At 39.4% G+C, this 22855-nt stretch overlaps 1 protein-coding gene across 5 annotated transcripts in view; it reads left to right on the top strand.

Moving 5' to 3' along the window:
* SDK1 (sidekick cell adhesion molecule 1) overlaps positions 1-22855 on the top strand; it is a 432949-nt gene that overhangs the window by 308555 nt on the left and 101539 nt on the right. For all 5 annotated transcript variants that reach the window (XM_026116143.2, XM_064520166.1, XM_026116142.2 and 2 more), the window contains exons 16-21: positions 1142-1289; positions 2190-2330; positions 5888-6069; positions 14269-14384; positions 17433-17625; positions 20816-20914. In XM_026116143.2, the coding sequence (XP_025971928.2) occupies positions 1142-1289; positions 2190-2330; positions 5888-6069; positions 14269-14384; positions 17433-17625; positions 20816-20914 (879 nt within the window). The remainder of the gene's footprint in view (positions 1-1141; positions 1290-2189; positions 2331-5887; positions 6070-14268; positions 14385-17432; positions 17626-20815; positions 20915-22855) is intronic.

Below are 22855 nucleotides of genomic sequence, written 5' to 3'. Positions count from 1 at the left end.
AAGAGATGCCATGTTTATAGCCCAACTGGCATCATGCCCTAGAGGACTTAGACTTGCTAAGGAATCTGCCAGAAAAGCACTAAATTAATGGTTTATATCTTGGTGTGAAGTTTAGCAGCCTTCCACATTTGGGACGTCTCATCTTCATTTTCAGGCAGACGTCTAGGTGACCTGCCAGGAACTGCAATGCACTTCTGATGAGCAACATGCACAGATACGTTGCCAAAATCTGCAGCTAGCTCCTTGGTAATTTCCAGAAGTGTTTATAATTTTGAGCAGGGAGCATGAAAACAGCTGGTATTATTTAAAAACTGAACAAATCTTTAAATTGGCTGACTTCGTAGCTGCACTGTTGCAACACAGACCAAATGTCACCTCTCCTTGACTATTTCAGCCATGACTTTGGGGAGAATATATGATACCACGCTAGGAAGAAAAGTCCGGATATTTAATTTTCAACATGTTTCATTTCTGACCTCTTTGAAAACTTGAAAATGTAATTCGGGCAGCAAAGGAGCTTGGCGTGTGAAGTATGTGAACTGACAACGTGGGTTTGATAGTACTGCCGGGGCTGTGCGTACCAGGAAATCTTCCTAGGAAATGAAGAGACTGAATACCGTATACTATCTCTAGAAAAAATGCAGACGCAGAATCTGCAGCAGAAACTTTCTCAAGTCTTACAGCAAAGAGCTGATTTGGCAGAGAGAGTCACGCTTCTACACCTGCTTGCAAGCTGGGTAGAAAGATATTCCAAACCGACTGTGAATTTCATTACAGCCCTTCCACCGGAGCCACTCATGGGTGTGGTGCTGTAATGGACTGCCAAACAGATGGGTTGTGAAATACACAGCCCATCTGTCTTTATCATGCTTGCTTCCTCTTTTATTAAAATGTTAATGAATATAGTTTTTATTTATTATGCCATGACATGTGCAGCATCACTTTCCAGTAGACAAATGTGCAATCTGCATAACTGTGTGGGTTGACAGGGAGGTTTCTTTTGTTGAGAAGAAACTTCTTCCTGAAGTTCCTCTGAGGAAAAGGAGCACAAAGAGCTCTGTGCATTCAGAGGCGTTTTCTCACCCCTGCAGGGCTTCTAACAAACACCTCAATCTTTTTCAAACCTGAATTATTCCAACAGATTCTCCCTGGAAGGTTCACCTATCAAATCTTGACCCAAAGATGACCGGTGTCACTGTGAGTGGACTAACTCCAGCCCGAACCTACCAGTTTAGGGTGTGTGCTGTTAACCAGGTGGGAAAGGGCCAGTACAGCTCTGAGACCAGCAGGTACAGTAAAAGAACATCCTTGTGTAGTAAAGGTACAAGCTATGGAATAACCTAGGACTACCAGGAGAGAAATCTGCTGTGTTTTTTCTTTTTTTTTTTTAATAAATACAATAAAGTTACCTTTTACACAATAATTGGGTAATGGAGCAGTTAGCCGTTACCCAGGCCTCTGGAAAGTGCACTGGAACCATCAGTAATTGATATAAATAGCAATTAGGAGATGTAGGATATCAGCAAACACCGAGAGAGAGGTGCCCTCATATTTCCAGAATATCATTTGAACAGCATCTTGAAAGATAAGCGTATGTGTGACCTAAATATTTTTTCCTGTTGTGTTAAGCCCCAGCAGTTAGCTCTGGAAGGAGCACAACGTTCACCCAATCATTGCAATGTCACTTCTGGAATTCACCCAGATGTGACATAGAAGGATGGCTTCATCAAATTTAGTTTCAAATGCCTCCCCTTTCTTCCGTGAACCAAAGCTTGCTGTGAGCTTGAATTGCAGAACAGCTGAACTCTAAATGGCTTTTTCAAAATGTAGGAATTTGATATGAAAAATATTGAAAGAAACAATTTGGAAAGAGTCACAGATACTGGACCTGAGCTCTAACTCATTCAGGCTTGTAATCTTTCGAAAGAATTGCAGCAGCCTGGGTGATTCAGAGAGAACAAGGTTACCTCAGCTGTCTGTCTTGTTGCTTGCTTAACTGATTTCCTATTATGTTGATTTGTTGTAACTATTTCATGCATGTCTTCAGCAGTTTGATCAGCGTTATATTTCTTTCAAGTCATCAGACTTTGACAAACGGAAGTGGTTCACATGTAGCAGATACATAAAATAGAAATGTTATCTATCATTTTCTTTCAACATCTGGCTCCATCACATTTTTTTGTATTCAGGTTGATGCTACCTGAGGAGCCTCCCAGCGCTCCACCTAAAAACATAGTGGCCAGTGGGCGCACTAATCAGTCGATCATGGTCCAGTGGCAGCCTCCTCCCGAAAGTGAACATAACGGAGTTCTTCACGGGTACATCCTCAGGTGAGTTATTTGGTTCCTAACATAGCAAATACAGAGCTAGATCCATGTGTGCATGAGGGAATTCCTAGCTTAGTGTGATTCAAGCGTGTGTTAAAGGCTATTCCCAATTTTATTTAATATATTAATTATTATTTACAAATGTCGTGGCTGCCCTGGTAGATTACAGATGAGAAAAGGTCTCTGTTTAAATGGCTACGAAAATCTAGATATCTAAATTCTGGTCTGTCTACACAAGACAGCCAGGAAGCTGGGGCTCTTTTTTACTCTGTTAGCTACCCCAAAGGGAGTGCCTGTGAGGACTAGTTCCCTGGGGAGACTCTCCGTGTCCAGATAACCTCTTCTGTTTTCAAAAGGAAGTGAAGTACCATATACTAGAAGTGTTTACATGGCTTGGTACAGTGCAGCTTATGGATTGCAGGTGTATATTTGCTTATTACAGTCTAAGCTTCCTGCTAAAAAGGTTAATTTTCTTACCGAAGACACTGTAAACAAAGGGATCCTGCATTACAGAAGAACAAGAACAGCATCAGTAAAATTCTGTTTTGTGCCAAACAGAATGGAGAGAGGGAATGAGAGGTCAGGGGCTCCATGGCAGGGTTTGGTTTGGTTTTGAAAATCAGTCAGTTGAGTGAGATTCTTCCAGCCCCAGCTGTATTTATTAAAGAGATGCAGATTCAGACAGGTAACTGGGAATCCTTAATATATCCAGTCTTTCTGCTTTCACAGGGTTTATTTTGTTGGAAAGGATGTTGCCACCCTGAGAGACTTTGCAGAGCACAACCCTTTTCTAATCTCTTAGGAATCAGTTATTCACTCCTATTCACTCTAATCCAGCTACAGTTTACTTGCTTACTTGGCTTTCTACCTATCCTGCTGTGCTAAGCAGCCAGCTAGGGTCTTGCCTTTAGTAAGGGAGACATTATCTAAATTAGACTTTTTGTGGGAAACTCCTAAGCATTACGCCACCACTAACATCTCTCCAAGTGATGGTTATACCCTATTGTAGTCAGGCTGCTGACATTTTTAATGTATAACTAAATGAATGCTACAGTATAAATGCCAACACCCTGTTCATGCTGTGCTGTCGCTTTTGCTGGCATGGATGGAGTTGCTTTTGTGATGTTAGAGTGTTGGTGAGTTCCCAAAATAGTGCTGGAAAGTTCCTTCTCTCTGCAGGCAGAGCTGAAGTCTGCTAATCTCCCTGTCACCTGCACAGAGCCTGTTATAGGGGTGTGCTGCTTGTGCAAGTGCCTGCGGTCTTAAGAGCTGGACATAGTTTGAGAGCTGTGCTAGTCGTCTGTGACAAGTGGGAAAAGATGCTTTTCTGCCCATGGCCAGAATCTTGTCATGAAGTCTGGGTTCCCATTTACACAGGGTACAAGTGTTGTTTATACAGTTCTTTGCTTCAAAGCAGTCTACTGAATGATAGGATTAATTCCTTAGCTATTCCTAAGGGCTGTTACCCTGTCTGGGCGTGAACTCCTCCGAGCAAGTGGTCCCATAGCCTCCTGCTTTTGCCAATCTGTTCTGTTCTCTTTCTCCATATAACATTTTCAGTAATGTTTAACTTAAGCATTTTCTACCACAGCTATTAGCATAATTGATCCCTGTCCTCACTATAACATCACTTTTCATTTTTATAGAGAGTGATCATATTCATTATGGGCAATCTGTGAGCGTTTTTGATGTCTAAATGCTTTGTCTAGACTACAGAGCAGAGAAAGCATTTATTCGACAGGAATTTAAGTTTGTCATATAAAAGCACAACTGTCCCAGGTAATAAACCAAGCTGTTCTTCCCAGTCAAAATGTGTGGTGACCACAATATGTGCCCAGAAAAAGGTTATTACTACACTGGCTTTGTGTAGAATTAGCGTATAACAAAATCAAAACCACAATGCAGGCCAGAGACCCAATACCGAAGACATGCAAGATACCGAAGTGACAGACCATCTGATCTTTAAAAGTGAAGGTGCACTGCACAAGTCACGTAGAGTATACATCAAAGTCTATGGTGAGAAAAATCATGAAGACATGACATTTCTGAACTGGCCTTCTTCCTCTGCCCTTTTTCTCCCTGGCAGTGCTGCGTTTAGAGGAGTGCTGTGCTAACAGCATAATACATTAGACCACAGGAGCTCCTCACACCTTGTCTGCTAGGTGTGACACAAAACAGTACTGCACGAAGATTTGCTTTTGCCAACACTCATACAACCTTGACAAGAGCCAGAAGAAAAGAGAAGGTAGATAGTGCATTAAATAGCAAAAGAGAAAGACATTCAGTAAACTCAGCTGAAGGCTGATATTTCTTTATTTGTGTTTCATAAATGGAATCACGGTAAAGTAGCGTTACAGATACGAAGTACACCAAATTACGGTTGGGCGAACAACTCTTCAGCAGAGGAGAGAGGGATTGCCAGTGATTAAGAATTGATTTCTTTATTAGAAGACTTTACAACAGACTCTGTTGCCTAAGTACATGCAGAAGTTGTCTAGTTGTAGAAATGGCACCAGTTTAACTTAGATGAATTTAAAATGGCACTATAAGATATCAATGAAACTGTTGTGTGTCAGTAAGCTTTTGGTGATTATTGTCAAGCAAAAAATGAATAAGACTGTGTAAAAGTGGTGTGATGAATAAAAATCCAAACATTCCCATATTTGTCCTTTCTTGAAATAGTAATGCCTCATGCCCTTGCTTGGTCTATGTTTTTCTGATTTGTTGTGGATTAGTGTATTTTAAGCATCCATTGTATCATCCTGCTAAAGGAAGAAAGCCAAACACTGTTATTCACATTTGTAGGTTTGCAAGGTTTGTTTGTTTTCTACAGTTTATTTCTTCTCCATAGTTTTTTGGCCTAAAGAGAAACATCAAACAGACTCTGTTTTCTGTACAGTTTTTACAAGGAAAAATGTATTCAGTTGTTTTCCTTCCCACCTTGCAGCAGAAAGTTTTCAGGATGTTTACCACTAATTCTTTTTTGGATTAGCCTTCCTCCTGGAATTTCCAGTTCTAGCCCTTCCTTCAACCTCAGATGTATTCAGTCCTTATTTTATTCATGCTGCGAAGTGAATCCTGGTGGAAGCCAGAGATGGCAGTGCCTGAGACCAGAAGGTCAGCACCCTCTGAGCTCTTCCTTTTCAGGTTTCAGAGGAGAAGGAAGAAAGCATTTTTCAAACTGATTTACAGCAGCACCCTGATAAAAATCACATCTGGGCTATTTTTTGTACTAAATCTCAGCTTTTACTAGACAAGCCACATTTAAAAAGCTGTAATTTTTCTACAACCATAAAACAGGATAAAATACCAGTTTTGTATAGCCCTGAGCATGTAATCTCAATGAAATCAGATTATAAATACTACAGCAATCAAACAAGATACGGTCTTATCAGGAGTTAGTCTGTTGTTGCTGATTTTTTTTATTATTATTCTTTGTATAATTCTGCTGTAAAAGTTTGGATATTGCCTCTTCAAAAAGGAAGCTATTTTGCTAGCCGGGATATTTGCTATAATTGATACTATCTAATTAACAGCAAATTTTTCTTCCCCTATGGTAGGTATCGCCTGGCAGGGCTCCCTGGGGAATACCAGTATAAGAACATCACCAGTGCCGAAATTAACTACTGCTTAGTGAAAGACCTTATCATTTGGACCCAGTATGAAATCCAGGTGGCATCTTACAATGGAGCTGGGCTGGGAGCGTTCAGCAGACCTGTGACAGAGTACACTTTACAGGGAGGTGAGCAAATCAGAACAATAAATCCTATAAAATCAGTTTATAGCACAGTTTCCTAAGGAGCAGATGCACTTTCTGGTGGTCCCATCTGACACCCTTTGAAATGAACGGTCAGCTCAATCAAATCTCATAGAGGGCTTGAGGTGTCAGAAGTAGCAAACACCTACAAATTTTGAGAAAGTCCATACCTATGTAGAGGCAAGAGAAAAGACTGTTACTATCTCAGTTTTGGAAAAAACTGTGGCTGAATTCAAAGCTTATCTATTCTTGTTGACCCACAGGATGGCGTGTTAGCACATGTGTAGGTCAGAATCAACCACAGCAAAAGTTGTGAGAAGAGATGCTGAAGAGAGCTGAGGTCCTGTGGAATGGACTGAAAGGGTGTGTGACGGGCAGGGGCTGCGAGTGCCCTGATAGGAGAGGCACGGAGAATATGGCAGGAATTGGCTTTGTGGTGGTGGGAGGCCATATATGCAATATAGGAGACACATACCAAGCATACCAGCTCCATTAGTTCTGCCAAACACAAAATAGTTTGTTTTAGAAAGAGGGAACAAATAGCACCTGTAGAGACAGAGGATTCTGTAGCATTTCAGGAATGAAACAGACTTTTGCAAGAGGAAGATAAAATGGTCTTTAAAGCCCTGATTTTTATGCTACAACTCCTCCACACCTTTCTGGTAAGTGCTTTAAGAAGAGTATAAATTACATCAACAAAAGGATATGTAATTACATTTTATAACCAGCATAAGGCATGTTTACGCCTCTAGATTGGTATAAAAATCCTTAGGATAATTAACTACCAGGCCCTTAGAGCTTTCATATATTCCCATAATTACAGGATTGTGCTGAATTCTGAGTGCTGGACAGTACATGATCTCCACTTTATTGGTCATAAAACAAACTATTTTAAAAACTTACAGTTTTACAGTACATCAGTTAATTTATAATCTGAAGAATATGTAGTTGTTTGTTAATTGTTGCTAGGAGTACATTATAATGTGATTAGATACAGTTTGAGTTGTGAGGAGATCTTTAAAATAAGATCATTCACATGCAGAACTAATTAACTACAACAATTAAAGGAGGAAGCTGTGCATATTCTGTCTTAGGACATCTAAAGCCTCACTGTTTAGAAAAGGCTAGACACACTCTACCTCTTTCTAGAAGTATTTATGGCAGACCTTGAAATGTTTTACTTATAGTCCCCTCCTTACAGCCAGGATTAATGTTTTGTATCCCACAAAAGACCAGATCTCTGCTGAGAACTAGTTTGTACTCAGAATTTGAATCTCTTTTGTGCATATGCTTGTAATTCCTTACTTTGTTTATTTGGACATTTTTAAGCTGTCCAAGTACCTTAACCTTCCATCTATTAAGACTCACATTCCGACTTCACACTCCTTTTCTTTAACCCTGCAATTGACTCTAATTTCCCTTGATATTACGTGCTGTTAATATCATCCTTTATTGATTGGTTGTCTGTTGTCACTTATAAGGATATAAATCCTCTGTTATAAATTAAGTGCAAGTCAGTCCTGCATTCATATTAGCAAGCAAGAATGTTTAGAATGCAGGACGATCTGCAGTGGCCTGTTCATCTTTATATAATCCTTAACTGTTTGATGGTGGTTAGACATAGATGAAAAACTAGTTATTTCTTATTTATTTTAAATCAATATTTGATAATAGTAGTGAATAATTACTTAATGGATGCTGTCATCTCCTAATGAATGCCTTGCTGGTGTTCTGTGCACATCACCTAAGGCATACAGTCTGTTTTGAAAAGAGTTTGAAGCCTTTTTACATTTAGAATTGAAAAGAAGGGAGGTTGGTTGATGTCAGTCTAATTTGAAACTAGATTAACATCAAATTTTGGTATGCAATGCACTACTGTCCTTAGCCTTGCTCCTTTATCTTTCTTGTAGCTGGGAAATGACTGGAAAAGCCAGTGGCAGTTTCTTGCTGTGGAATGTCCTTCCTAAACCAAACCAACAGGAGTAAAAAATAGCAATGTGTAAAGCTGCCTTGTAAATTGTATTCTGATTTTAAAATGAGCTGAGATAAATGTCAAAGACACACACTCCCATCCATCCCCTTCCCCTACTGCCACCACCACCACCTCTGTTTTGACATGCATTAAATGATTTGAGCTATGCTGGCAAGAGCCTGTCTGTCTGCAGATGAAAAATACCTGAAATACCTCATATTAATCAAGTATACTATGCAGTCAGAGCCTGGCAGGAAAAGAGCACTGGGAGCAGATCAACCCATTGGCAAGAGCAGATCAACACATTGGCACCTTTGTCATGATGAATATTGACTGGCTATATAAACTGTGGATTTATACCAGAACCCACTTCATTAATCCCTTATTAGTCCTCTGGGTTGCTTTAGCTCACCGATAACTAATCAACTACTCAAAGCTCTTTGAAAATCACCAGTTCCCAGCATGTAGACAAAACTGCAAGATGCTGGAAGATCTAACCTTGTGGAGAAACAGGCACATAATGTCAGTTAGATATAATGGCAGGGAGATTAACTGGCAAAGCACTGAACATCCTAGTACTAAGGTCAGACAGTTTGAGTGTCTCTGAATCTTGAAAGTCTTTTCAGAATGATGTTCAGCATAATGCTTTGATGTTCTGTATATATCGATCTTTCTTCATCAGAGCTTCTCCAGCTGTCCCTTACCTTGATGTTACTTTTTACGGGGATTTGTGCCAGCCTGCTGCATAGAGAGATTTTACCTAGGTGAACAGTGTCCTGCATGACTTTATGTTGCCATATGAAAAACTGAAGCTTTTCAATACCTTTTCATACAAGAGTAGCTCTGTGAGACATATAAACATGTTCCTGGACGGTGATGATGTTTTATTTTGTTCTGTACCATTGGACATATTTATCTTTTCCTGCAGGTTGATTTGGGAGAGAAAAATCTTCCATCCTTTGGCTTGGGTCTGTCCCTTCTATCTCACTAATGTGAATAATTTTGAGCATCTCTCTCTCTTTGAAAAACTCCTACCATTCCTTAGATTTAGGCAAAGCAAGGTTTATAAGCAGAGAGAAAGCATTCGTTAGCCTCCTTGCATTGGCATTAACCTCCTTTTGTGTCTACTTAGAGTGCTGTGTCTTTCTTTTGGCAGGTAGCCGGAGAGTCCCAAAATCCAGTCTTCTGTCCTGAAGTTCACAGGCCTCAACATGTAGTTTATTATTGTTTTATTTTCCCTATTGTGCTGTACATGGACACCCTGAAAAGCTAGGGAAATTTGAGCAAAAGATTCACCAGACTAGGGAGTCTTGATGGTATGGAGAGAAGGATAAAAGCAATATGCATCTGTTCAGCCAGGTCCAAAGGTCTTCAGGCAGTAGGAAGTGAAGCAGAGAGGCATGAGACTGAAGAGCTGGAAGAAATTGTTGACTGTCTCTGTTAATTGAAAACTTCCTGCTGTAAGCAGAAAATAATTTTGAAAAAGGAATCTTTGAATAATCATTGTCCTCTACAGGCATTCAATTTTATCTAGGTGAAGCACAAGATCTCCCTTAGTTTTCCCTTAGATTTACTTGCCAAAAGCAACTTAAAGATGCTCATTGACTGCCTATGGGGAATTTACCTACAGCAGTGAAGCATCCACAGCCAGCTGCTCCCGCTGCTGAAGCAGGCTGCGGTTGTAGTGTCTAGACTTTATAACCCTTAGTTTTATCACTGCTAGGTGTTGTTTCCCATCTACTGCCCTTTCTTTTTCTTTTTCTTCTTTTTTTTTTTCTTTTTTTTTTTTTTTAATGCTTTCACAAAGGTGGCCTTGGCAGTGGTCTCACTGAAGCCTCTGGCCCCCAGCTCTTGCTGACATCAGAATTCAGGGAAAGCTGCAAAATCCTGCTTCCTAAAGAGGTAAAATCTTGTTCTAATGAGAGGCACATGAGAAAGAAAAAAGGCTCTTCCCAGCTGCAGGAAGCAAACTCATCAGTTACTGCCAAATCTAACACTTCTGAATTTCAAATATTGGCATATGTAGAATTGCAGAGACCACTTTTTCTGTGCACCTGCTGCAGTTCAAAACACAGCGAAGGATGTCGGCCAGTGCGTAGGGGAATATGCTTCAAGTGAGAATCGTGTGCTTCTGAGGCAGAGCTCTTCCCGGTTCCCACTGGGGCTGTGCAGCTTAGCTCCTCAAGCCAGTGCATTAAAGGAGCAACTGAATCCTCACTTAAAGAAAAACCTATGGTTCTCTGAGCCTGCTTTATTGAGACATGGAAACTGGCATCTCAAAGGTCAGGAGCTGGGGAGGAGGATGAGACAAGCCTTTGTTGAAGACCTGTATTTAAACTCAGTAGTCTGGCTTTCGGAATCTGTGCAGGTTTTACATGCTATTTGCACATAGCTGGAGACAGAATAATTACATGTACACATGCTTAACCTTAATGCCCTCTCATGTCTCAATTATCTTGTCGACCAAACCCTTTTAATGGCTTTTATCCAGAGTGCTTGCATGACCTTTCCTACTCAGGAAGCTGGGCATTAATTTGCTGGCCAGGGAGCTGAGCTCTGGCGGATTCGAGCCCAGTGAGCGTTACAGGGAGGAACGGTGGAGCGAGCAGTTGGTTTTGCCTCACCAATTTGATCTACAGTTCAGAAATGAGACACAGATGTGACATAAAGTTTGAAATGGGATGCCAGGGTGAGATGTTTTAGGAATGCTCACAAACATGAAGATGACCAGATTTAAGAAATGAGCATGTAAATACTTAGGGATTACTGTCAAAACACCTTTTTGACATCAGTAGCTTCTGTATGGCTTGACAGCAAGAAACTTGGAGAAAGAGGGATGTGGTAAATAGTACATCCAATTAGAAAACCCTTTATGTGGCCAGCTACATCTAACCATGATCTTGGGAAAGTATTTGAATTTAGAAGTAACCAGAAGGTCAGCTCTGTAAGTATAGCATTTAGCTTCTCTCAAATTTCATGTTTTTAAATGCAGAACTGTTCAGATACCCAAGGAAGTCTTTAATATCAGAACATAAAAAAGAGAACTTTGTCCTGGCACTTTGAAGTCAATTTGAGGTTATAATGCCAATATTTTACTGATAACATTATAAAAAAGTATTCTATTATGTCTTCTGCAGTATAATTAAGCTTATGCATGTTAGACAGATCATGTTCTTTCCATCTTTGAAATGCATTCATTGAGATGCAGATGTTGATTTTTCAGTAAAGTTGTCCAAAGATGAATTGTAATAGAAATCACGATTTCCAGCATACTGAAGGGTTTATGTTTTCTGGTCATGATTTTTATCATTTGTCTTCTTATAGCAGGTACTCTTTGTGCTATGATGATTTATTCTTGTTTCAGGAAGGAAATTACCTACTAATGAAAGAAAAATATTTCACATTTTTAAAGAAATGACTAATGCATTTGGTTATCCACATTTCTAAAACTTTGGTAAACCTGTCCTAAAATGCTTGTCTGGGCTTTTTTGAGGTGTGATGCAATAAGGATCATAAATGCAGAGTTGGGGCTTTTTGACACAGTTTCCCCCCCCCCCCCCCCGTTAAAAAATTTGCAATATTTTCAATTGGACACTGTCCGCATAGCTAAAAAGCTTATTAGACTGATAGGATAAAATCCTTGCCTTATCGAGATCCCTGGAAATTTGCTATTGATTTTAGAGCATCCATGGGATCCTCCACTAAAGCAGATAATGCCCTCAGAAATGAAGGCATCAGTATGCATGTTAATAAGTATTTTAGGGCAGTGATGAAGGCAGCAGGAATGTCCTGCTGGGAGTGGTGGTACTAGGAACTCTCAGGTGATGGGTCACCTGGGCATGTTTCGTGTGCTCTGTGAACGAGGCACTTCCCATCACTGCCAAAGCTGCGCATTTCTTTAGCTGTGGCTGTCCAGCAGCATCTGCGTTATGGGCAGATTTTCTGTATAATTATTATATGTTAGAAAATCAACATAGCATCTATAGATAGGGTTGTGACGTAGCACTACAGCAGAAGCAAGAGGAATGCGTGGAGAGGGGGATGATACAAAGCTGATTTACCCTTCATGACAGGACATTAATCTACCAATGATATCCAGATGACTTTCTGAGAAAAAAAAGAAAAAAAAGAAAAAACCCTAACTCAAAGCCTTCTAATACAATTTTCTCCTACTATAGCAAATCTCTGGCAAATACAATATGAGAATATGCAAATGTGCAGGAAAGTATGAATTTTAATTTTACAAAATCTTCTCACGTCAACCATAAATCGTACAAAGTATTGCAACTAAAGCAACTTTAAGCACATCTTGTGGCTCTCATGATGAACAGATTTCATCAAAGAACATGAATAAGAAAAAATATATTTAGTAGGGGAATGTAGCCAAAGCAGCTCATTATGACTATATAATGACATTAATATATATGACTGTATATCAGGATGATTTGGTGAATCTCTTAACCACAAAAACTTTATGATGTCTACAGGTCATTAAGATAATATTTTAAACTTCCAAAAGCATACAGGGAATTATAATATATGGCAGGAAATAGGGCCTAGACTCTAATGAGAATTTAGAGTAGCATTAGATAAATTCTGTTTTTAGAACTCAATAATTATGTATAGTTCATAAATTGTGACATTGGGTCTTAGACTAGGGCAAAAGAATTCTGAATAACATGCGGTTTCTGAGGTACAAAAAAAATGTGCAGAGCTAAATTTTCAGGTCAGGTAGCCGTCAAGGAGTTTTAGTGACACGGTGCATGAGAGTGGGAGCTCTTGTCATTCAGACCTGTTCTCTTTGTGGGTTACTCCACTTATCTGTGTGGCTATTTCTAGGTTGTGGATGTCTTTGAGTGGTGGACACTGTCCTAACGCTGTTGGCTGCACTCTCATAATAGCTTCTCCACAGCTAAGAATAATGCTCCTTTCTATCCGTTTCAAACAAACGCAGCTTTTGATGGACAAAGGGGCATTTTTACATTTTGAATGTAAAGTCTTGATTTCTTCCCCATAGAAAGACTCATCTTCACGAGGCTTTTGGAACTTTAAAAGCTTCTGACCTGTTTTGGAAAAGTATGGAGCAAACCATCACTTCCCAGGGGGAATTGCAGATACTTTTTAGAAACACAGATCATTGGTCTTCGCTAGAAATTTTCCCTTGGAAGAGGAAGCAATAAAGTTTTTCAAGCTTCAGAGAGACTTGTGGTTCATTCCTCTTTCACAGACTGTGAATATACATAGTTGCCAATAGTAATATTTCTGAAGCTTTATTAAATTTATTTTTAGGATTCAAAGGATATTAGGCCTTTATTTATGCTTAAATAAATCTTTCTGATTAATCTTACTATAAACTATAAACTGACTATTAGTATTCCTTCCTCTGCAAACTACACAAATGACATCCTAAAGCAATGAGTTCAAGAAATTGCCTGGAAGATATTTTAAGAGACATTATGTTAAATGGCAAAATACTTGGGTGTTTTTTCTTCGTTTGAAGCGAGTATGCCTCTATGTTCCATGCTTTCTTTTGTATTGAAAAAAAATCTGTTCAAATACTTGACATAAAGTGTTTTTACAACCTCTAGTAGGTTTGAGGATGTATTGATTTAGAATGTGTATATTGAACCAATATACAGGAGTGAGTATCGTATCAGATAAAGTGAGAATGTCTTCAATTTCCAAGAAAACTCTTTATCAGATTTGACTGATCATAATTTTTTAAGCAGCAGTAAATAATAAACAGATGCTGTCGACAGATTATAATTCACAATTAGATTTCTATTTGTGCAAACTTCATGTTTGCTTGTCTGTTCTGGGAAATTAAAGGACTCAAGAAATTTCGTGGTGAAACCCTTCGTTCTCTGTGCAGTCATAGATAATTGAGAGAGATGTGTCCACCTGTCGTTACCTAGCTTCTGTCTCACGTCCAGATGAGAAACTCCTCTGTGGCATAATAAGCTAAAGAAATAATTTCATCACCTCTCCTTAAACAAATCTCCAATACAAAATGGGAAATAACCCAATTACCTTTCTTTCCAAACTATTGCTGGTTGCCATATCGCAGGAAGTGCATCCTTTTCTCAAGGCTGGTATTTCTTTGTGACTGATGAGTAACAGGGAGTAGCTTCTGTGTTCATCTCTTTCTTCTGTCCCCTAATCCCTCCTTCCCTCTGTTTTATTTTGGTTGCCTCTTGGCCGCCTGGGAGCAGTGCCTACAGCTCCGCCGCAAAATGTGCAAGTGGAAGCCGTGAACTCCACAACCATCCAGTTCCTCTGGAACCCTCCACCCCAGCAATTCATCAATGGCATTAACCAAGGATACAAGGTAAATAGAAACAAGATTTCTGTAACTTCAAGTTTGCTTTATACAGTCTTGGTATATAACAAAATGAATTTCAGTCTCCTAAGCTGTGTATCTCCAGTGCAACTGTTCATTATCAGAGGTATATTAAAAGAGTAGAAAGAAGAGAAAACTGAGCTGTTGTTGCTCCTAACATAATGTTTGCTGATTTATGTACGTTCTTGAAGAGGAGAAGGAAATATGTCATAATATTGCATATGTCCTAATCCCTTTGTCATCTACCTGGAGAATTTCCAAAACACGAAAAACAATTCGATGTCAAACAGCTTGGAAAGTCAGCACGCAAGATATGTTGTTGTGCCATTGAAAATCAACCTTGAGAAGTCTATTGACTCTAATGCAAAATTCCCATTCATTTCATTAGGAACCAAGATGTCACACTAAATATTTGTCTTAACTTTCCCACTGTGATGATTTGGGAGAGAGAAGAATGTGAAATTTATTAATCATGCTTGATGACAGAGTTAGCATGAATAGCCCCTGCTGATGGGGCAACTGGCAATATCTATTACCGTAGGCAGAGCAGAGAGTGCTTGACAAAGCACTTGTTGGTGCTTTGACCAGTGGAGTGTATGCTAAAAAGGTAGCTGGAGTGGTTTATTTCTGTCTCTCAGGAAGGGCTGCTTAATAGAAATTCCTTCAATGCTTCATCAGTATGGACTTGATAAAGGAAGGGCTTAAAAACATTCATAGAACAAAAGAGAAGTCTTGTAGGAATCACAGAGCAGCAAAGGGGAAGACAAGTATGTTTTATTAGCAGGGAGGAGGCGGCTTGGGTTAGCTGTTGGTGGAGGAATTGTTAGCTGAGCCAAGACCAATGCGTAGTGCAGAAGGCAGGCTGTGGGTCTGGGGATTTTAGGTGGATTTTAGGCGTTTCAGATGACTTGATCCTTATCTAAGAATGCTTCAAAGTGATGAGGAAACTGAGACAGAGACGTGCATGCGTGTTTTTGTATTTTTGTTCAGATCTGTGTATTTTGCATGCTGATAGCTACAAAGAGCAGTGGTGGTTTTGAGAATCCTTCTGCCAAAGTAATATATACATGTGGATGTATAGCTGTCTGGTTTTCCCAGAGACAGACCCAGCTCTCAGGATGACGTGATTGATGGGGAATTTGGGCTGCAAGCGTGTGTCTGGAAACTTCAGTCTAGTCGTAGCAATTGAGTTCTGTTCAAAATCTGGAGGATAAAAACATTTTGGGGGCTCTGAAGCTCAGTACATTATTCTGGTGGAAGTCCAAACTGGGTGAGCTCAGTCGGATTTCCAAAAGCCATATTTTAGATTTTTACTCTTTGTTTTATTCAATCACAGAGAGTTTCAGTGTAAAGATCCCTATTTTGTTGCATAGCTACTTCTAATTTAAGTCTAATTTTCCTTAGCCACCGTACAAAATAGCTAAAATCATTATTTGTAGCTGTGAGTGGTCAGTGAAAACTGTTCTGAAATGATGAAAATTTCTCTTTACTTGAATTTCTTTAACTGCATTAGATTGCGAGAGCTTTACCATTCCTGTTCCTCATGGGGATTTTGAATTGCATTATGAAGACTGTGTGAGAACATTTCTGTCGCAGTTATTACTACTGCGTATTTTTTTATATGATTTACAAATTGCTAGTAGTCAAAGGTCTTTGCTTTTCCAAAGGGTTAAACCCCTTATGTCCTTTAGCTGACAGTTCACCTTTATTTCCTGCAAGTTTTGTGAAGAATACACAATGAAATATTCCTGAGGAAAAGTACAGTTCATAGAAGTTATAAATGACAATTGTAATCCACAAAGGTGATTTAGAAAAGAAAATAAAACTTACTATTCCATCAAACGTTATTCCATTTTTATCTTTTCTTTGAAATTTATTTGCATTTCAAGGAGTTGTAAAGTGCACTTTTTAAAATATGAAATACTCCTAACAAAATTACTCCTTATAGTCCTCTAACTGTGCTTTCTGATTATCAGAAAGTATAGACAGTGGTTAAATGCGTCAAATATGGCTCATTAATTTCAGGCATCTATTCATGTTTATGAACTTGAAATCAATGCAAGTAGCATGATTTACAGAGCTACTGAGTAAGGCCCAGAATTTTAACATGCTTATGAGTCACAAGATAAGGATTTTTGGACAAAATAAAATTTCATAAGCACTTTAAAGCTTTAGATTCCTAACCCATTAAGGTGATTTTAAAATTGTTTTAAAATATCAGTCATTTGCCAGAAATCTAGGTACCTTCTTCTAGGTACTTACATATAAGATATTCTACTTCAAAAAATATTAATTACCTAGAAAATCCACTGTGATCAATGAAACCTGGAAGAATTGGGCACATCTGACAAACAGGCTACTTTTAATGCATGAGAATGTCTTCAGGAGTCTAACTTTTGGGACCTTGGTGTTGAAAATTGTAATAATCATTTTTACAAGAGTTTCCTATTCTTCCTGTAGTCCCAGAACCATTTGAATCATTCATAGTATGGATATCGTAAGACAATCAAACATTGTAATAATCTTAGCCTTTTAGGCAAGGTCGGGCAGTGGGATGTCAAGGAGGATTCCCTCTCTCTCCTACCGCTACCCTACCCAGGCAGTGGGATCTTTCAAGGAGCACCAAGGAAAGAAAAAGCACGTTGCTCAGAGTAGCACTGGAATTTCCTTTCTTCCTTCATCCTCCTTTCAGAGGCAGAGATTGTCTAAGCTGGTCAGAACAGCTCAGAGAGCAACAAAAGATTAATGTCATACAAATAACCGCACACGATAGTTTTGGCATTGCTCAGTAGCAGGCATCCGGAATTGCAGTACCACCGTGGTATCGGTATATCCCCCATCACAAGTATTATACACATCCCTCAGTTAATGTAGTAGCAACGTTATACCCATCTGCTCAGTGTCAGAGCTGACAATAGTTTCACAATATTGCTTCTTTTTTTCAATTAGATTAAGATGGTTTTGGCAGTCAAGCATGCTTGGATTCCAGATAGATGCAGCGTCTAATGAGAGTTCATCAATGTTTAAATTTTCTAGCTTCTCGCATGGCCAGTGGATGCGCCGGAGACCGTAACTATGGTCACCATTGCTCCGGATTTTCATGGTGTTCATAGTGGCTGCATCACCAACCTGAAGAAATTCACTACTTATTATACATCCGTTCTGTGTTTCACCACACCTGGCGATGGACCACGAAGCACACCGCAGCTCCTGCGCACCCTTGAAGACAGTGAGTAGTCAGCACTGGTAGGGAACTTCGCCGCTGGGAGGTTGGGTTTTTTTCGTTATGGTCTAGGCCTAGATGAATTTTCTTAGATTTGTCAGCAGCTGCACGCACCACGGTCTGGTTCGGCTAACACAGAATAAGTTGATTATGTTTTTTTGAACCCTTATGCTCTTAAATCCATTTTTAGGCATTCAAATGAATATGAATTGATCTTCTCAGGAACTGAGCACGAGAACGCCCTGTGGAGGTTGAGGACAGTGATAAAGTTCAGTATTTCTGCAGATCAAGCGATTCCTGAAACTTAAATATTTAAATACTTATATGTGGATTGCAATGATTAATTTAAGATCGTTTCCTTCTGTTATTCAGTATACTGAAAATATAGCTACATTATATTGCAAGCATTTGTATAAAAGTGAAAGAACTAAGATCAGAATAGCACAGTAACCTTTATTCTGCAAAACTGGAGTCAGATTTTTAGAATGAAATAAAATGAGCTTGATAGTTCAGTGTATGAGCTATTTGCTGCATCACAGAATGTTCTGACCTCTGTGGTCCCTTGGAAGTGTTTGCCCAGGTCACATTTGGGACTAGCAAGTCTAGCATGTGTATGATGCAGGTAACAATTAAGTTGCAGTGGCCCTCATAGCTAATTGCGTGTCCACAGTGATCTTGGCTTTGACCAACACTTCAGTCTTCTTCCTTTCACGGAGCGTCATAAACACTGCTTCCCATTTACAGATAAATCAGAATAAAAAGTGTCTAATACAGCCATTAAGGTATTGTTTTTAGAAATACTACTTTGCCTTAATAGGGATCTTTCAGGTTAGTCAATGTTCCCGTAAAGAAAAATCTGATTGTGGACTGCATTAATATTCATAGAAGTGAGGCTTAAAGTGCTAATCCAATTGTTCGTGAGATACTCTTGAAAGAATATGAAGAAAACTAAGTACTTGTCCATGGATTTTCCTTTTGTGGTCCATTTCCTCCATATGCTAGACCTGTGCAGAAAAAGTAGATTCTAGACTTAAACCTTTTGCTTGTTGGAAGATCTCAGCGATAGCAATTTAACTATCAGAGATCTATGAGCTGTTAATATAACCTCATACATGTTTACCTGGGGTGAAAGCAAAAAGCATGGAGGAAAGAGGAACATTACATCGGGTTCATGTGTGCAAGTATAACGTCTTTCCCTGGTTTTGTAAGGAAATGAGAATTTCTTCAGTCATGGTTCATAAATGTATTTGCCTGTCTGCCTTGATGTCTATCTGTCGTTCTCCCTCCCTCCAGCAACATTTGAACCCAGTGGCTAATTCAGTGAAATTTCCCAAAGAGTAAGATGTCGAAGATATGAGACCCCTGGGATTAAGTGAAGATTAGTCAGCTGGGTAGAGGAAAGAGACTGCTGCAGGCTTTCCCCCGGCAGAAATAGTAGCAGAATGAGCCTTTCGTATTAGAGACCTTGTGGAAGGTAGGGGGTAAAATTCCATCAGGAAACGTGAAACTATAGAAAGCCAAACTCCTATCTGTTAAAACTTATTTCTGGGTGAGAATGGCTAGCTGTATGCTGCGAGGAGGTTTGCTAGCAGAGATGGGCAGGTATTTTTTGTATTTTTAGATCCCTCAGAATTGCTTTCCTTTGCTTTTGTGATGACTAAGAAAATACTCATTGAGATAAGTGTAGTATGGTATAATGCATCTTTGCAGAGAACTCAGTGACTCTAAGTGGCTTTAGGATTTATGCGGTGGGAAAAAAAGATCTGAAAGGACTGTCATTCATGTTCTCAGGTGGTAATTTTCTGCCTGGCTTTATAGGAAAGTCAGGCATTTCTTTAAAAAAAAAAAAAAAGTGGTGCAAACCAATCTGTTTACTGAAGAACTGTAGGTCAAATAGAATCTGACATCTAGTCTGAAGCCGCATGTCCTAGCTTGGTGCAATCTGCACCTGGTTTTCATTATGATGTTAAAATTGGCCTGCAACTGCAGGACCTAACAGGAGTAAAGCTTTGTGAGTATGAGGTTTGCATGTCTGCACATAACCTCCTCCTGCATAGTGGGCAATTGCTGTGCTCCGGTTAGGTATTCCTCAGCTCGCTACCAGATCAGCAGTTCTTTCCACAGTTCTTTGACTAGATATCGCAGAAGGGATTTGGAAGTTTTCCTCGCTAGGATTGCAGAATTGCAAATGTGGTCGCAGTCAACCTACTGGCAGGCTTTTTTTTTTTTTTTTTTTTTTTTTTTTTTTTTTTTATCATAGCTGGAGGGGAATGAGAAACTGGACTAAAGTGAAGAGGAAACAAAATATGAAATTGCAGTGGAGAAATTGCCAACTGATGTCAGTGGAGCTGGAGGATACTCAGGCAGGGATCCAATGACAGAAGCACAGTGAATATAAAGTGAACAAAAACTCCTTTTTCCAGTACATCGATTGAAGACAGAGCAGCAGTTGGATCAAAAATCAGTCAGGATGTCTTCCTTGAAGATAAAAATTGAAGGAGAATGGCATATTCTTGACAGTCATTCCGTTTTATACTCTTTCATTGCACGCTAGGGAGCTGAAGATTTTAAGATCTCTTGAGCTACATCATAAAAATCCTTTAAAAGTTTCACACACTTGTATTCATTTTGCAGAAGATAGTTGCCATTATGTTGGACATTTTTAGAGATGTTTTGAAAGAGTTTGTCTAAGCAGTGGCTCGGTAACTCCGACCTTGCACTGACCTTGCGGAGGCAAAAGGCTCTTTGCAGATGAGCGTTCGGCTGGTGGCGTCGCCGAGCCGGGGCCTGGGAAACGAGTCTCTGCAGCAGCCCCGGTCCACGCAGCATCGCGTAGCCAAGGGAGAGCAACACGTGCAGCCTCTTCCAGGCTTCAGCCAGCATGATTGTTCTAATTAGATTAGATCAAGAAGAGAGACAGAGAACAAGTTGCATGCGAGTCTCCCACTGCGTCTCTCTTTAGTTCTCGGCACAGTTAGGATGAGGACTGGATAAAATAATTTATGTGATGATAGCCAGCGCTCTTCTTAACACCTTGCATTCTTTCCTCCCCCCTGCAGCTCTTACTGATGTTTCCAGCAGGCTTCCACTGGCCTTGGCGCAGTGTTTTCTTTCTTCAGCCCTAAGCTTGCCACGTGAATCAGATCAAAAGTAAGTGGGGTTCTCCTGTTAACAGATTTCCTTTTCTGATTGCCAGAGCCAGGAGCTGTGGGACACCTGAGCTTCACTGAAATTCTGGACACGTCTCTCAAGGTCAGCTGGCAAGAACCTGTAGAAAAAAATGGCATCATTACAGGCACGTATCAGCTGTTATCTCTCTCTTTTTTATTTATTTATTTATTTTTTTGTAAGTGTATGTGTGGGGTGGAATGTATCATTGCAGTGAAAAATGTTGGCGTAATAGAGCATTTAGGGAGAACTGGCTACCGCGAGTGCTGGCTTCCTGCTCCCTCTTTAGGGTAATTGAAATGTCAGCTAGGGCGCGTTGCAGAAAGTACAGGTCCAATTACCAGCAGCTCGTGATTGTGGTTGGTGAAAAGACAGTCTGTATTAGAAATCAGCTCCCCATTGCGTCTCCAGCCTTGTTCAGTCTTCCGTGACCTCCACCTGTGTTACTAAATTTCTGAAACTTTGTGAGACAGTGTTTGGTCTTTTGCCCCAAAGTTTGTGTTTTCCTATATTGAAGTTGCAGCTGAAAAATCTGCATTGCATTGCTAGCAGTTGCAGTCAAGACCAGCCCCCAGATCAGCAGTATGCATCATCTTTAATCGAGTGGTCCAGAGAGAGGCTGTGTGACAGAATTTGCATGTCATTACTTAATTTTGCACAAACCATCACAACAGTACCGAGCTCTCTTGTTTCTCTTTTGATGAGCTTGCCATTTGACTGCTCCCTGCTATTTATCTTTATATTCTATGTCAGTGTGGATGCAACATCAGCTACTTCATTATTTTTCATAAAGGAAACCATAAATAGTTGAGAAAAATCCTAGCTCTTGTCAAGAGAGGCATATAGTTTTCAGATAGAAAAGTATTACGACTGCGCAGGACAGGCGTTCCATGTAGCAAAGGGCTTCAAAATTTCAAAGTGCAAGAAAGCCCTCAAATTTTAAATTACTCGAGGTAAAATCATAGTTTGGAAGGGAGAAGAACATTTCACATGGATCAAAACTTTTTGACAGCATTGACATTGAAACATTGCATTTTTATTTTATTTTTTTAAATTGTATTATACTTTGTAAAAAAAAAATAGGAAAAAATTAAGGAGTAAAAAATCAGACTTTGCATTGAAGTGTTATATCAATGCAATAGCATGAAGCATTTTAATTTTGACAGTGCTAATTATTGTAAGGAGACTTTGTTTTTTCAATGTTTTTTCTGTGTATCTCTAAGATGCACCATTTGTACATGTGTCTTCCATGCTGTTTGTAGTGTATGTGGAACCCTTGTGCAGATTACCTTATGCCTTTATACTATGGTAGCGTTCCTGAAATATGCATTGATTTAAATGGCTTAAGAACAAAAACTAATGACTTCTGAAAGCAGAGCAGTATTGATTCTGTGATGATGGCCAAAGCCTTCAAGCTTGAGTGCTTAAATTTAGGCACCTAAATCCAAATCTAGCTATCTAAGCAAGATGATCTAATATTCATCCTTGTTAAGCATCAGAATTTGTTAATATACAGGTTATTATTCAAGTGCAAAGTGTCTCTTTGGATGCATAATTTGAAGCATGAGAATTTGTCTATTTTGGTCTGTGACAGGAACTCAAGGATGAGTTATAAAAACAATAGTTGTCTTTAATATTCACTGTTTAAGACAGTTAATTGTATATCTGAGTTCGTCTGCAGTATAAAATTTATAAAGAAATGTTTTAGCCTTGTTATTTACAACCATAATATCATGTTTCATAAGTGCTGGGCACTTTGCCTGATTTAAATAACACTGTGCTCTGTACTGAATTTCGCCAGTATTATGATTGGAATCGGATTCTTCTTAGTGCCAGTTACAAACATTTCTGCTGTGTTTTAAGTTTCTGCTAAAGAGTTGCCCTACACGTAAGTGGTTCCCTGAAGGAAACTCCATCCTGATATTGGGGAACATTTGCTGTATGAATACTTACTATTTTCATCTAGCCCATGACCTTTCTCTTGCCTCCACTATTTTAGTACCAACCGTTAATATCCTGATCCAACGCCATGTGTGAAGCCGCCTAGGTTTCCTCAGCATAAAAGGGG

The sequence above is a fragment of the Dromaius novaehollandiae genome, chromosome 14 (assembly GCF_036370855.1).
Source record: "Dromaius novaehollandiae isolate bDroNov1 chromosome 14, bDroNov1.hap1, whole genome shotgun sequence".
Classification (NCBI taxonomy): domain Eukaryota; kingdom Metazoa; phylum Chordata; class Aves; order Casuariiformes; family Dromaiidae; genus Dromaius; species Dromaius novaehollandiae.
Note: the sequence above shows the minus strand (reverse complement) of the source record. Positions and strands in the feature narration are given on the sequence as shown.